The sequence below is a fragment of the Urocitellus parryii genome, chromosome 5, assembly GCF_045843805.1.
Source record: "Urocitellus parryii isolate mUroPar1 chromosome 5, mUroPar1.hap1, whole genome shotgun sequence".
Lineage (NCBI taxonomy): Eukaryota > Metazoa > Chordata > Mammalia > Rodentia > Sciuridae > Urocitellus > Urocitellus parryii.
In genome coordinates this window covers 25,778,253-25,792,700 of record NC_135535.1, presented here as the reverse complement: position 1 = coordinate 25,792,700, position 14,448 = coordinate 25,778,253, and the positions used below count along the sequence as shown (strand labels likewise).

The window sequence follows — 14,448 nt, the reverse complement described above, 5'->3', positions numbered from 1 at the left end:
GATTGGATACTGCATTGAGGAGGAGGGGGTTGTGATGGCACTGTTACCTGTTCCATGCTAGGGAGACCAAGGCCCACAAAGCCTGAGGAGCGTGCCCCCAGGGACGCAGGGAGCATATGGGAAAATGGCTTGGAACCCAGCCCCTTCCTGATTCAAGAGGCTTTATTTTCCCATATTTATTTCCATGCTGCCTGTTTTTCCTAAATGCCTCCTCTAAGTTCTTCTGTTCATGGTCTGCATTTGGAAACAAAAAAATGCCAAGTTTGAGTCTACTCATCACCCACTAAAGAACCACATGGGGCGAAGGCCACAAATCCCTTTTGTGTGAGTGTTTCAGTCTGTGTTTGCTAAGTAGCTCCAAGTTTCAAGACAAAGGCTGGTTTTTCTGCCACACCAGTTAACAGGCCAACCCAGTGAACACAAATCAGTGAAACAACTTCTGCCGGTATCGTGGAGACATGGACAGGAATTTAGTCACTTTTCAAATTTAGTTCTTAATCCAATTCAGCTAACCCTTGTTGAATACCAGTCGTGGGCCAGGCCCTGTACTAGGCTCTGGGGGAAACAAAGATGAATGCAGTTCTGCCCTGGAGACGCGCAGAGGTTAGATGTGGAAAGCAGCCAGGCAATAAATGAGTGCCCTGAGAGCTACTGTTTGGCCCACGAGGAGACCCCAAAGAACTCCTTTGTCCTGAGAGGAAGGAGCACTGTGATTAGGAGTCTTCCAAGAAGGCTTGAGCTGTGTCTGCCTTGTGCACAGAAAAGACAGATGGGCATCTGGCCAACCTTACCACTCAAGTCCGTTTCTTGTCGTTACCATTCTGTATTGTTGGGCTTATGTCTTCCAAATTGTTGCTTTAAATTCTCTGTTTCACTTGCCCTTATTACAATCACGACTAGTAGCATTTACTGACTCGTTATAACAACTCCAGAAGGTGGAGACTATGATTTGCGTTTCTGTAAGTTGAAGAACCTGAGACACTGAGAGGGCACTTGGCTTGTTCAAGGTCAACAGCTTGTAAGTGGTGAGGACCAATCTCCCCTGCCCTCACTAGGTTCTATCCGGGCTGATCTGTTTCATCGGTTCCTTGAAGACACTGTGTGTACAGGAGCTCAGAGGCTTTGCACATGCTGTTCCTTCTGCCTGGAATGCTCTTCTCACCCCTATTGCTGTGACTACATGGTTTTCACCCTTGACCTCTGAGCTGAAATGCCATGTTTCTTGACCAACCTGTCTAAATTAGGTTCCTTCCTACTACATTTTTGGTTTCTGTAGAAGACTTACCTCCATTTGAAATTAAAGTGATAGTCAGCTTATTTGGGTTTTGTCTGTGTGCTTCCCTAGAATGTAAATGTAAACTCTTTAGGAAAGAGACCTTAACTGGCTTATACATATCACGTGTCCCTGGTGCCTAGTAGAGTGTTTGGCATCAGGTGGGCACACAGTAAATATTTGTTGGGTAAATGCCAGGTGAGGTGCTGGACCTTGGTGGGGCGTCATGCCAAGGTGCAAAAGATGGGGCCTCTCCTTGGGAGGAGTTGGAGGCCAGTCAGAGACACAGCAGTCTTCTAATGAATGTGCTGTGTCTACTTGGGAGCATGCCCGGAGACTGGGAAGATATGACAAGGGAGGTGACACTGAACTGGCCCTTGAACAAGGAATGCAGTTTCACACAAGTTTTGCAGGCCCTCGGGAATTCCAGGCAGTGGGAGCATCACATGCTTGGAAGGTCTGACATGTTTGCACTGCAGCGTTTATCAAATGCCTGCTCTCTGCCAGGTAGTGTGTAGATATCAGAGATCCGTGTGTTTAGGGGTTTTCTGTCCAGGCAAAGTGGCAGACTCATCAGCCCACTATTACCCAGAGGTGAGTTTGCAAAGGAAGGCAGGGGCCAGAGCACACTGGGGTAAAGAGAGGAAGGTGGAAACGCGTGCTGTGACTCTGAGGCGTGAAAGGCTCATAGGTAAGGGGTTTGGTGCAAGCCAAGGGTGCCACTGGAGATGGCTAAGCATGGAGTGATATGATTAGCTGTGTGCTTGAGGATTATATGGTGGGGGTGGAGACTGATTAGAGGCACTGGAGGCTGGGAGGTAATGGGTGAGATGGAATGCAGAGGATAGATGCTTAGAATTAACAAGCCATGATCAGTTGGGTATGAGAGTTACCCAACTCAATTAGCCAAAAAAAAAAAAAAAAAGCACCAAGTTTTCAAACTTGTCCTGTCACATGGACTGATGCTCATTAAACAAAATTGGGCAGTGTTTCCTAATGTGTGTGACTAGACATTTTACTTCCTCAAAACAACCCTCCATAAGAGTTTGAAGATGGTGCCTCATTCTTGCTTTGCAAAATCACAGGGCATAGTTAAGCCTCCCAGGAGACCTGCAGCAGAGAAACTTATTTAATTTTTTGCAGTTTTGCATGGCCGAAAAACAACGTGCTGGTGGAGCCTAAGGGGAGGTGCTTAGGTCAGAAGGGCTCCACCTTCCCAAGTGAATGGATGGCAGTGATCAAAGGCTTGAGACTGAGAGTTCAAGTTCTTGCTCTCTTGCACAAGTGTGCTGTCTCTTGCCCTTCTGTCTTCCACCATGGGATGATGCAGCAAGAAGGGTGTTGACAGGTGTGGACCCACACCTCTAGAACTGTAAGAAATAAAGCTGTTCTTTGTAGATTGCCCAGTTTGTGGTATTCTGTCATAGCGGCACAAAACAGACGAAGGCTGAAGGACTCAGACGATGTTATTCATTGCAAGAGGCAATATGGGGTAGATAAGAACATGGACTTGGAAACTGCAATGCCTGGGTTTTTATCTCAGCTTCTCCCTTTACTAACTCTGTGACCTCAGGAGAGCAATCTGGATCTTCCTATGCCTCAGTTTCCCCTATCTGTAAAGCAGGGACAATTATAGTAGCTACTTCATAGGTTTGTTGTGAAGAATAAATGAATAAAATCATGTGAAAAGACATTGCGTGGAGTGTTCGATGTTTCTGCTTTAAAAAAAAAATCTCTTAAATCGTCTTTGTTATTAGCATAATTGTATCATGTAGACTGACTTAACGGTTCCAGCGATGAAGATCCCATTTTTCAGCTCTCCTAGCAAGTTATTTTGGTCTTGTATTTTGGCATTCCCCTTTCCTGATTCTGGGGACCTTTAATTCAGAGTTTAGTTTGTCACTGTGACTTCCTGTTCTCTTTCATTCTGTGGAATTTGGTTTCTTCATCTCGTCGATTGGCAATTGTAATGAGCAGTCCCCCAATTTTCGAGGCCACCTGATTCTTCCCTTGCCTAAAGATGCAGACATCTGTTTCAAATCACTTAGCAAAAGACCTTGGGATGCTCTCGTAGCGAAACCATCCTCCAGCGTGGACCCCATTCCCTGCAAGAGGGAGAAGCTGGATGGTGTCCTCATTAAAAGTTTTCTGATGTTATATCGGTGAAGAATCTTCGGAACAGGTCACACTCACCCCCACATTCAAGCCAATTACCTGATGTTTAGTTATCAGATTCCTTCAGGGACCGTCTGCTCCTGGTGAACAATTGGATTAGAGGATGCTGATGGAATTCTAGTGGCAGGAAGTAGAAGTTACATTTCTGAGTTCAGAGTTTCTATTTCAAGGTTGAGTAAGTGGTAAATTTTTACTGAAGAGATTCTAGCCTAATAGAGTCAGATTCTCAAGGTCCCCCAAGCCCAGCTCATGGGCATTTCACCTGCCTGAAGCTTCAGCCCCTTTCCAAGGTGGGTCTCCCTGTCCTTTTTGGTTGGCATGAAAACAATTAATAATTTAAGCCAGGCCCATTAAAAAATAGAAATGCCGTATAAATACAATACAGTAATAATAAATTTAAAAGTCGATCCAGCTGGGCACCGTTCCCAGACTACCAGCTGAGCAGAAACACAAATAAGTAAAGAAGAGGAAAAACTGCTATATAATGCAGATGACTGCAAACTCGTTGTTTTCTGCTACTCTTTTATTGCAAATATATAGTACTGAAGCTACATTATGGATAAATAGGTTTTGTGGCCTAACCTGGAAACCTAATCACTGTTGATAACGTTATTTCTATGGGGGAAAATATATTCCATATTGTAAACAGATGGTTTACCAGCAATCTCTTTTTTGGAGCACAATGGATTTATAAGTCTGAGGCTGCCTGGAATTTTAACCTCTAGCTGGAGGTTTTGTGTTACCAGTGATGGATGGAAATTTAAAGCCTCTTAGAATCCTTGCCTCTGGGTTTCCCTCCCAGATCCTTGCCACCCTCTTCATTCCCCGGAGGTTTGTCTCTCCCTCTCTGTTCTCTGGTCCTGTGGCCCCTCCATCCCTATCTCTTCCTAACCAAGCCCCCCTCCTCCAGTTTCAGGAAGCCAGTGGGAACTCTGATTATCTTTAATTTGATTAAATGGTGGTCAGGGTTCATAGGAAGCCAGGCAGCCGGGTGGCCAAGTATGTGGTTCTGAAGTCAGACTTGTGCAGCGTGACAGCTGAGTTCTGAGTGACCTGGGCCTGTTACTGTATGTCTCTGAGCCTCTGTTCTCATGTTATGTGCCATTGTTTGGTGGGGTAGTTACTCAGGGATATTACGAGTCACAGATTTCCACGTACACAGGAGACAAATTCACTGTATGAAAATACTCTCTGATTTTCACACAGCAAACATAGAAACAAGGGTCTGGAACCTCCCTGACCAGCATCTGGGACCTGTATGTGTTTGGAACATGCTTTTTTTCTGAGTTGGGAATGGGGGAGGGGAAGATTCATGTCCTTTTATAGTTGAGTGATAATATCAAACCATTATTATTTTGAATAAATTGATCTCCACAGCAGGTTTTATAGCCAACTCGTCATAGGGACAGCCCTGCTTAAATAGTTTCATGCACTTATTTCCCCATGAAGTATTTTTTACCAGGTGAAAGCTTTTTTGTTTCTAAGTTAAATTTTGTTTGTTTGTTATTTCTTCTTTTCTTTGCATTTAGGCAGGTTCTCTTTTTTAGTTTGGAAATGGGCTCATGTCTACTTATTGACTCTTATCATGTCGGCATGAGATCTAGCCAGAAATAGGAACTAGAAAAATAAAATATCCAGTGGAATCCTAGGGCTTTTGGAGAGATCCTGCTATGACTTAAATATATCCCACAGAATGTGTGTTGGAAACTTAAACTCCAGTGCAACTGTGTTGGGGTGGGGCCTCACATGGGAGGCATAGGTAGGAGGACTCCCCCCTCATGATGGGACTGAGGCTGGAGTTTGATCTTCACCCTTCCCTCTCTTGCCCTTCCACCTTCCACCATGGGATGATGCAGTAAGAAGGTCCTTGCCAGCTGCAGCCCCCCTCAACTTTGGACTTCCCAAGCTCCAGAACTATAAGAAAGAAATCTCTGTTTTGTACAAATTACCCAGTGTTACCTGGAATTCTGTTGTAAAAGCACAAAATGAACTAAGACAGCCAGGTGTGGTGGGACATGCCTGCAATCCCACATACTCTGGAGGCTGAGGCAGGAGGATTATGAGTTTGAGGCCAGCCTCAGCAATTTAGCAAGACTATGCCTCAAAATATAAAATCAAAAGGACTGGGGGTGTAGCTCAGTGGTGGAGCACCCTTGGAGGGCTGTTGTCCGTAACAAAAGCCTGGACCTATGGTAGTGGCTTTGGAACTGGGTCATGGGTAGAGGCTGGAAATATTTGGAAGAGCAGATTCAAAAACAGCCTAGTTGATATGTCTGTCTTAAGCCTGTCACATCACTGTTTTGGAATCTTTTAGAGGCATGTAACTTATTTAATTTTACAGGCTCATGGCTGGAGAGAGTCTTCCTTAAGATGAATTATGCCTTGGGTCTCACCCATATTTGATTTAGATGAGACTCTGGACTTATGACTTTTAAATTGGTGCTGGAATGAGTTAAGAATTAGGGGTTATTGGCATGGAATGAATGTCTTTTGCATGTGAGAAAGTTGTAGATTGGGGAGGCTAGACGTAGAACATTCTAGTTTGAATGTGCTCCCCCGAAAGCATGTGGAAAGTGAAACCCCAGTGCAACAATATTGGGAGTTGATACCTTGATGAATGGATCAATGTCACTTACAAAAGTAAAGGACTTGAGGCTATCATTTCCATCTCTTGCCCTCACTCTCTCTCACCCTCCCATATTCTGCCATGGGGTGATAGAGCAAGAAAGCTATTACCAGATCTAGGAGTCTTGACTTTGAACTTCCCAGCCTCCAGAACTGCAAGAAATAAATCTCTATTCTTTATAAATTACACCATCTCAGGTATTCTGTTATAGCAACACAAAGCATAATAAGATAGATCCTCAGGAGAGGTTAGGGCAAAAGTAATAGCATAAGCAAAGAAAACAAATATATCTCCACCATTTTTTTTTTCCCCAAAACCTACCCATGCTACTCCGAATCCAATTTCCCTCCTATCCAGGGCCTAAAGAAATTGAAATGAAGCCAGTGGAGAAATCAGCCCATCTGAGAGTGCCTCACCGAGGGCTCAGCCTCACCAAGAGTCATGTCTGACAATGAGAATTTAATTGTCTTTGGGCAGTGGCTTCAGAGTTTATGTGCCTGACCATTGCATTTGTAGATATGCAGGACTGAGAGTGATAGCTTTCGAAAGGAATTATTTCAAAGTACTTGGGCTTGTTTACTAAAACGTGGGAGCTATAAGATCTGCTCTCCCTCCTCAAGAAATGTGAACGTGTGGGGAGCGTGCTGTCGTGAAGACTTTACAATCTGCAGTGTTTGAGGAGTAATAAGATGCTGTTGTTGGTTGACCATCTGGTTATACGTTCTTGGTGTCATGGTTTGCTTTGCTTTTCAATTTTTAATTTTTTCAAACTGGTAAGAGGCAAGGAATGGGCATTTAGAAATCTCAGAGGCATCCTTTTTTATGTAAATAAGGAATTTATATTTAGATACTTAGCATGGTTAGATTTTGTTTTACAAAATTGGATATGAAAGGTTCATTATCTATTCTTTTCCCTTTATTTTTTTTAATAAGTTGTTTTTCAGTTGTAGATGGACACAATACCTTTATTCTTTTTATTTTTATGTGATGCTGAGGATCGAACCCATGCCCTCACATGTGCTAGGCAAGTGCTCTACCATTGAACTGCAATCCTAGCCTTCCCCTTTATTTTTATATATATTTTAAAAAATAGGGCTGGGGTTGTGGCTCAGTGGTAGAGCACTTGCCTAGCACATGCATAAAAATAAATAAATAAAATAAAGGTTTTATGTCCAACTTTAACTAGGAAATAAATATTAAAATAAAATAAACCAGGGCTGGGGTTGTAGCTCAGTGGTAGTATGCTTGCCTAGTATGGGTAAGGCACTAGGTTTGACTCTCAGCACCATATATAAATTAATAAAGGTCCATTGACAACTAAAAAAATATTTAGAAATAATCTGATTCTCAGATTCAAACTTTTAGCTGATGTTAAACATACTCCTTTTACCATAAAGGGGAGTCAGATATAAATCAAAACTCTAGAAATAAAAAATAAAAAAAGAATCACCAATTAAAAGGACCTATAGAGATTTCATATTTCCTCCACTCATTCAAAAATATTTATTGAAACTCTAGTATTTGCATATCATGCTGCCAGACCCTGAGGGATCTGCTGAGGAAATAGAAAAGGTTTTCACCCTTCCTTTGGGGAGCTAAGTGCCCTACTTTGGAAGAGATGACATAGACATATGAAATAGTTAAGTTGTAATTCGAGGCAGCATATGATTAAATACCAAAACGTGTGGTTCCGACCAGAATTGCTATAGGAGTTCAGAAAACGGAGTGATAACTCAGTGGCACTACAGTTTCCTGCCTACAAATTGGCAAATTGCAGCACTATTTGTATGAAATATTTTACACTTGTTTTTTTGGCAGCCTTAGGCCTTGACTCCCAGGCAGCATTAAGAGCCTACAAAAAAAATATTTGTACTCCAGTCTCTCTAGAATTAGCTTTAGGGGTTTTTTGTCTTTTTTTTTTTTTTTTTTTTTGGTGGTTGTTTTTTCTTCCTTAGAGGTAGAGGAAGAGCCATCTACAAACCAGAGTGCCCATGAGAGGCAGGGAGTTTTTTGATAGTCATGATCTCTTTTAGACACAAATAAGGAAGCCGCCTCGTCATTCTGTTTCAATGCAGCAGTACCTCGTGCCTGTGCTGCAAACTCTCCCTGACATTGAGAGACGGTTTAATTTGAACTTAATGTCCGTGACGGACGAGCAAGCCATCAAGGGTCAGATAAATTTATGGCTTTGGAGAACTACTAATGAAAATCCCTTTTGGTAATGATGTTGGAGTAGGAACCGACCCAGAGGTAGGGGGAATTGGGACACAGATGTGCTCCTGGGAGTGGGGTTCCCCAAAATGTCAGAAGACGACATTCTAACCTACTGTGCTCAAGTGTGATGTTTAGTGAAACTCACTGACTTCCTGTTCTATTTTTGCCATATTCAAATTAGCTCAGAGCTCAAACCTGAAGCAACGAAGCCTAAATTTTTAAGAATCAGAGAGAGAGAAGAGGAAGAAGAAGAAAATAAAATTGTTTTGAAGTCAGATACACTCTTTGGCCCATCTGAGCCTCGTTCCCTTCAGATCCACTCAAGAATTTCCCAGAAATGAATATAGTCATTCCTTTGGTTGCTTTTTAGTCTCACCATTCATGTGTTGTTGCTAGTTGTTGTTTTTTTTTTTTTTTAAACTTCCAGCCGAGTTTGGTGGCCCACACCTATAATTCCAGCGATTTGGGAAGCTGAGGCAGGAAGATTGCAAGTTCAAGGCCAGCCTCAGCAATTTATCGAGGCCCTAAGCAACTTAGTATGACTCTGTCTCAAAAAATGTAAGAAGAAAAGAGGCTAAAGGTGTAGCTCAGTGGTTCAGAAAAGAACAAAACTCCCTGTCCTTGGTTCACCAGCTCTTCATTTTAACCTTTCACCTTGAGGTGGATTTCACATCAGAAATGTGTTATTGTTTCTTTGATACTTTTCAGTGGAATATCTCTGCCACTTGAAGACTAGATGGCACTCACTGTTCATTCTCATTGTTGCGTTGGTGGCCCATCTGGTGAGATAGAGATTTTCCCCAAGCTAGTGTGACCTACAGTGACCTACACACCAGGCAAGCGAGTGATCTCCCTTCTCAGCTTCTGAGCATCTGTGTATCAAAGTAGTTGGCCGTGGCCTCAACTTGAGACTTCTTTGGGTCATCGTCTGAGGCTGACCTGGAAAAGTGGCCCTGAAAAATGTTTCACCCATATCTTTTAAGATAACTTGGTATCCGTCTAAACAAATGTTATGTAGCAGATGGTTGTGCAATGTCTTATCAAATTCTTGGGCAGACTCTGCCCTTGAAATATTTTTATTTAATTATCATCCTACAAAGCACAAAATAGTAGCTTTATTGTTTTTTTTTCCCCTAAACACAGCACAAATTGCCCAATAAGTTGAATAGGGAGACATTCTGGGAATCAACTGCAAAGCTAAAATTTATACAATGTGCAAACCCTTTCTCAGGCTTCTCTTTGATAGGTATTTCTAAAAAGGAACTCTTTATTTCAGAATCTGAGAATGGATGTGCTTTGGATGTATTTGGCAATGTCAACTTGAGAGATGGCTCAGGAGTCTAAGTTCAACGTGTTGTCGACATTTGTTCTCTACTCCTAGACATGATGGGAGGGGAAAAAAAACGCTGTTTTCTTGTTGCTTTTCATGATTTTAGCATCATGTTCCTATTCTAGCTTAAATCAATAATCCACTGTACAAAGCATTTTGTACTGAAGCCAAGTATGAGAAAGTTGTAACTAATGCATGTATGGGGGTGCTGTCTTGATGTGTCTTTTTTGTTTGTTTTAGGTGTACTTTTCAAGAAGATTGTGTCAATTCAGGGCAGTCAGAAAACTGGCTGGATGTTTCCTATGGAGCTAAAAAATGTCCTAAAATTCAGATAATTCGAAGCAGCAGAGATAAGGTAAGAGGAAAGATTTTAATTTGTTTACTTCTATAGTATTGCCTCATTTTGCATAAGAGATGCTAACTTCCTTCTGAGCTTAAAATATCTATTAATGAAATATGAGTCCATTCATTTTATCTATGAATTCTGAGTGTCTGCCAGATGCCACCACTCTGCAAGGTGCTAGGAGTATAGAAATAATCAGGTCACTTCCTGGTCCCGCTCACATGGAGCGTGTCATCTTGAGGAGCTACATAAAGATGACCTTCTATAACTGAATGTAAAGAAAAGATAGACTTCTTTATTGGGAGGTGAGGGGAAGAAATATAGGGAATTGAACCTAGGGGCACTTAACCACTGGGCAGTTCTTGATGAATTGCTAAGTGCTCACTGAATTGTTGAGGCTGGCTTTGAACTTGCAATCCTCCTGCCTCAGCCTCCAGAGTCACTGGGATTATAGGCATGCACCACCTGTCCTTTCTTTTTTTATTTTAAGACAGTCTCATTACGTTGCCCAGGCTAACCTTGAACTTGAGATCCTCCCGACTCAGCCTTCCAGTCTCTGGGGTCACAGGTGTGCACCACCAAGCCCTGCATAAAGATGGATTTTCAATGTAGTAGAATTACATCTCAATTTTATAGCATAGAGAAATTAAGTTCAGACTTATGGTCCACAAGATTCCTTACATGTGGCTGCACTGTAGAATTTAGCTTTGCTCTGCAGTTCCTCATCCTAATGTGTCCAGGCTTCTCCTAGCAACTCTCCTATCAACATGGCCTCAAGCAATGTCATAGAGATGGAAAGAGAACCAATGTGGGCAGGGATCCTTGCAAGCGAGGTCCCTTGGAAAGCCAGGGCTCCCATCATGGGATGCAAGAAAAAAAGCCATGAGCATATTCAAGCATTTTCTGATGCACATACCAGCCCTGCCCTGTGGGAAAATGGAATTCCTCCCCGGCAATCTCAGTGGTGCTGCAAGGAGACATTTTCTCCCTAATTATGGCTCTTGTGTTATGAATAATTGTACAGAGTCCCCATCAGCAGCCAGTTGACCTGTCTGTTGCACCGATGTGTTTTATTTGAATGTCACATTAACAAGGAAATGGGCCACTTTCCCTTTTCCCTTACACTTTGCCATTTCAAATAGCAAGAACCATACCACTTAAGATGATTTAACATTTAATCAAGGGGAGCCAGAACATTTAATGAGTGATAAATAATAAAAGAATCAAGCTTTCAAGTCATAACTGATCAGAACTCATGGATTTAAAGTTATTTGGTTGTTGTCACTTTCTGTTGTCTTGGGCCAGGGCCTTCCTATGAGCTCTCCCTGCCCTGAGTCAAAGATAAATAAATTCAGTATTAAAGATGCTTAGGGTAACTGGATGTAGTGGTGCACGCCTGTAATCCCAGCAACTTGGGAGGCTGAGGCAGGAGGATTGCAAGTTTAAAACCAGCCTCAAGCAATTTAGCCAGATCCTAAGCAACTTGACCCTGTCTCAAAAATAAAAAATAAAAAGAACTGGGGATGTAGCTTAGTAGTAAAGTGCTCCTAGGTTCATTCCATGGAATCAAAACGCATGGATGTGTACGCGCGCACACACACACACACACATACACACACACACACACACACACACACGCATTCTTAGGTATTCTCATGTAGGTATAGTCAAATTTTATTTTTTCTCTTATTAATCTGAAAAACATCTAACTTTGGTGCTAACAGAGAATGGTAGAAAAAACCATGATCCTGGAATATACTCAGGCTTCTGATAAGTGGTTAAGAGTTTGCAAGAATTTTTTCTTTTGTCATTAAAAAAACGTTAAGGGCAACACTTCAGTCCAGTGTAGTGGGAAGAAAGTAGTCGGTCAGTGCTGTTTATGTAATTTGCTACCTATCTGTGGTTCCCTGGTATAAACTAACCATTTATATCTAGCCTGGGATGTTTCAAAAAAATAATTAGCACCCAAACAACCACTAGAGCTTTCTTTCCTGATCCTCATCGTCTTCCCACAAAGCACTTCCCCTCACCAGCTCACCACTACTCTCCAGGTGAAGGAAAGAAGAATTTAGTAATTTGAGTAAAGTTTTTTTTTTTTTTTTAACCAGCATGGAAACTTTCATCATTATGGAAACTCATCCCTGGTGTTGGGGATTAAACCCAGAGCCTCACACATGCCAGGGAAGCACCACACTATGAACTGCACCCCAGCTCGGGACTGATTCTTTTAAAAAGGTTGAAAAGGCATCTGATTCCATATCTCTCTCTCTCTTTGTTTTTTTTTTTTTTTTTTTGGTTTTGTTGTTGTTGTTGTTGTTTTGGGGTTTTTTTGTGTGTGTATGTGCTGCTGGGGATTGAACTCAGGGTTTTGTGCGTGTGAGGCAAGCACTCTACCACCTGAGCTATATCCGCAGCCCATGATTCCATCTCTTGATCACATTATTGCAAGATATTTTCTGCCCTTATGGCCATTAGTGACTTACCTGAAAGTCTCAGCTCTTTGTTTAAATAATACAAATTCCATGACCTACCGAGATGGCAGTCTGAGGTGGACCCTGCTTCCATCTATGAGCTCAATTCAGAGTATTTGCTAACTGCTCATAATATACCAGGAGGACATTCTAGTACCTTTGTAGGTACAGAAAAACCTTCATATAATGCAAAACCTCTGTTCACAAGAAGCTTTGTTTCTTTGCATAAAGCAACTAGAAAATAGTATATCCTCATCCTCACCATGGAATCCACATTAAAAAGAAATATTCAGAGCAATTTCGGTTAGTGTAGGAGGGATTTTCTCTGAGGTTTTGTTGAGTAAAAACAGCAAGATGCAGACAGGTTTGCATAGCATGATCTGATATTGATCTAAAAAAGTCCCTATATGTGTTTATACATGTCTCTATATGATTGTTTGCACATATAGAAAAGTATGAAAGAATTCCTACACCGTTATAAGCCCGGGCTCCCCTGGTGGAATGACTGATGTGGTAGGGAGGGAAGGCAAAGGCACGTAAAAAAAGAAAACAAGTGAAAACCTCACCCACACAAATGCAAAAAGGGATGTATGACATGGTCCCATTTCAGCAGTTATGTCTGCATTTTGTAAAGAGATGTTAAAATTCAATAAAAATGATTTGTACTAATAAAGATATTAAAAAGATGCAATAAAAGTATTTCTCACAAAACAACATGGTTGGTAAAGGAGAGACACTAGAAATACTCTTTTACTAATTTGAACTGAAACAAAAAAAATTCCATCATTACCAATACTACCAACATTGCTTTAAAAGTTCTGTTCCATCATATTACAAGAAACAAATAAGAGAAATAATTACTGCAATGCAATATAGAAAAATAGTATTTGCTAATCTTAAGTGCTTGAGTACCTTCAAAACCTAAATATGTAAATTTTAAAAATTATTCAAATGAATAAAATTTAAATGAGGTGCCAACTGTTTAATAAATACTCAAATATCAAAACCATACTACCTGTGGGGGTAAAACAAACTTTTAACTTCAATTAATAAAAAGTCCCACTCATGAAAACAATAGAATATTCAGGCATAAATTTAAAAAGCATTGTACATATCCTTTATTTTAAAATTATTTTTGCTAGGAGATACGTATTGAGGACAGCTACCAAAAATAGTGCTTTGCAGAATTTTAAACCACTCTTTCTGATAGTAAGAACATTGTCTATTGAGGCTATTTATAATCCATCATTATGGAAACTTATCCATTTAAAATATAATCATGCTGGGCACAGTAGTGCATGCCTATAATCCCAGTGCTCAGGTGGCTGAGGCAGGAGGATCTCAAGTTTAAAGCCAACCTCAGCAACAGCGAGGCACTAAGCAACTCAGTGAGATCCTGTCTCTAAATAAAATACAAAATAGGGCTGTAAATGTAGCTCAATGATTGAGTGCCCCTGAGTTCATTCCCCGGTAGCCTAAATAAGTAAGTAAGTAAATAAATAAATAATCGTAAGTAAAACATTTTTTTTGAACATATGAAAAATGTCTTGAATATATTCATAAACATTCTCTTTTCTAGTGGAGCAATATCATAAAGTGTCATTTTTTCTGATATTATTTTCAATATTTCAGAATCCTAGTGAAATATGAGTGGCATTTTCTTAAAATTAACATAATATTCATCTGGAATAATATGAACTGATCAAGAATATAATAAAGATATTCATTTTGGAAATACATTTTGGAAAAAGAAGCTTATTTAGTTGAGACCATTCCCTATGAGATTGTAAACATATATGTTGTGCATATATATTGCATGATATATTGTATGTAGTATATTATTTAAAGTCAGAACAATCCATGTTCTGATTTAAAAATAGTGGTATAGAATGTAGCTCATAAATAAATGTAAGAATTTTAAAGATCAGATATTGTAAAACAAGAGAAGGCAAAATAACTATTTTATAGAAGTAGAGGAAAGGGACCAGGGGGGAGGAAAAGGGAAATCCTGGGAAA

At 40.7% G+C, this 14,448-nt stretch overlaps 1 protein-coding gene across 2 annotated transcripts in view; it reads left to right on the top strand.

Moving 5' to 3' along the window:
- Plxnc1 (plexin C1) overlaps positions 1–14,448 on the top strand; it is a 146,552-nt gene that overhangs the window by 45,323 nt on the left and 86,781 nt on the right. For both annotated transcript variants that reach the window (XM_026397059.2, XM_077798584.1), the window contains exon 5: positions 9,859–9,973. In XM_026397059.2, coding sequence (XP_026252844.1) covers positions 9,859–9,973 — 115 coding nt within the window. The remainder of the gene's footprint in view (positions 1–9,858; positions 9,974–14,448) is intronic.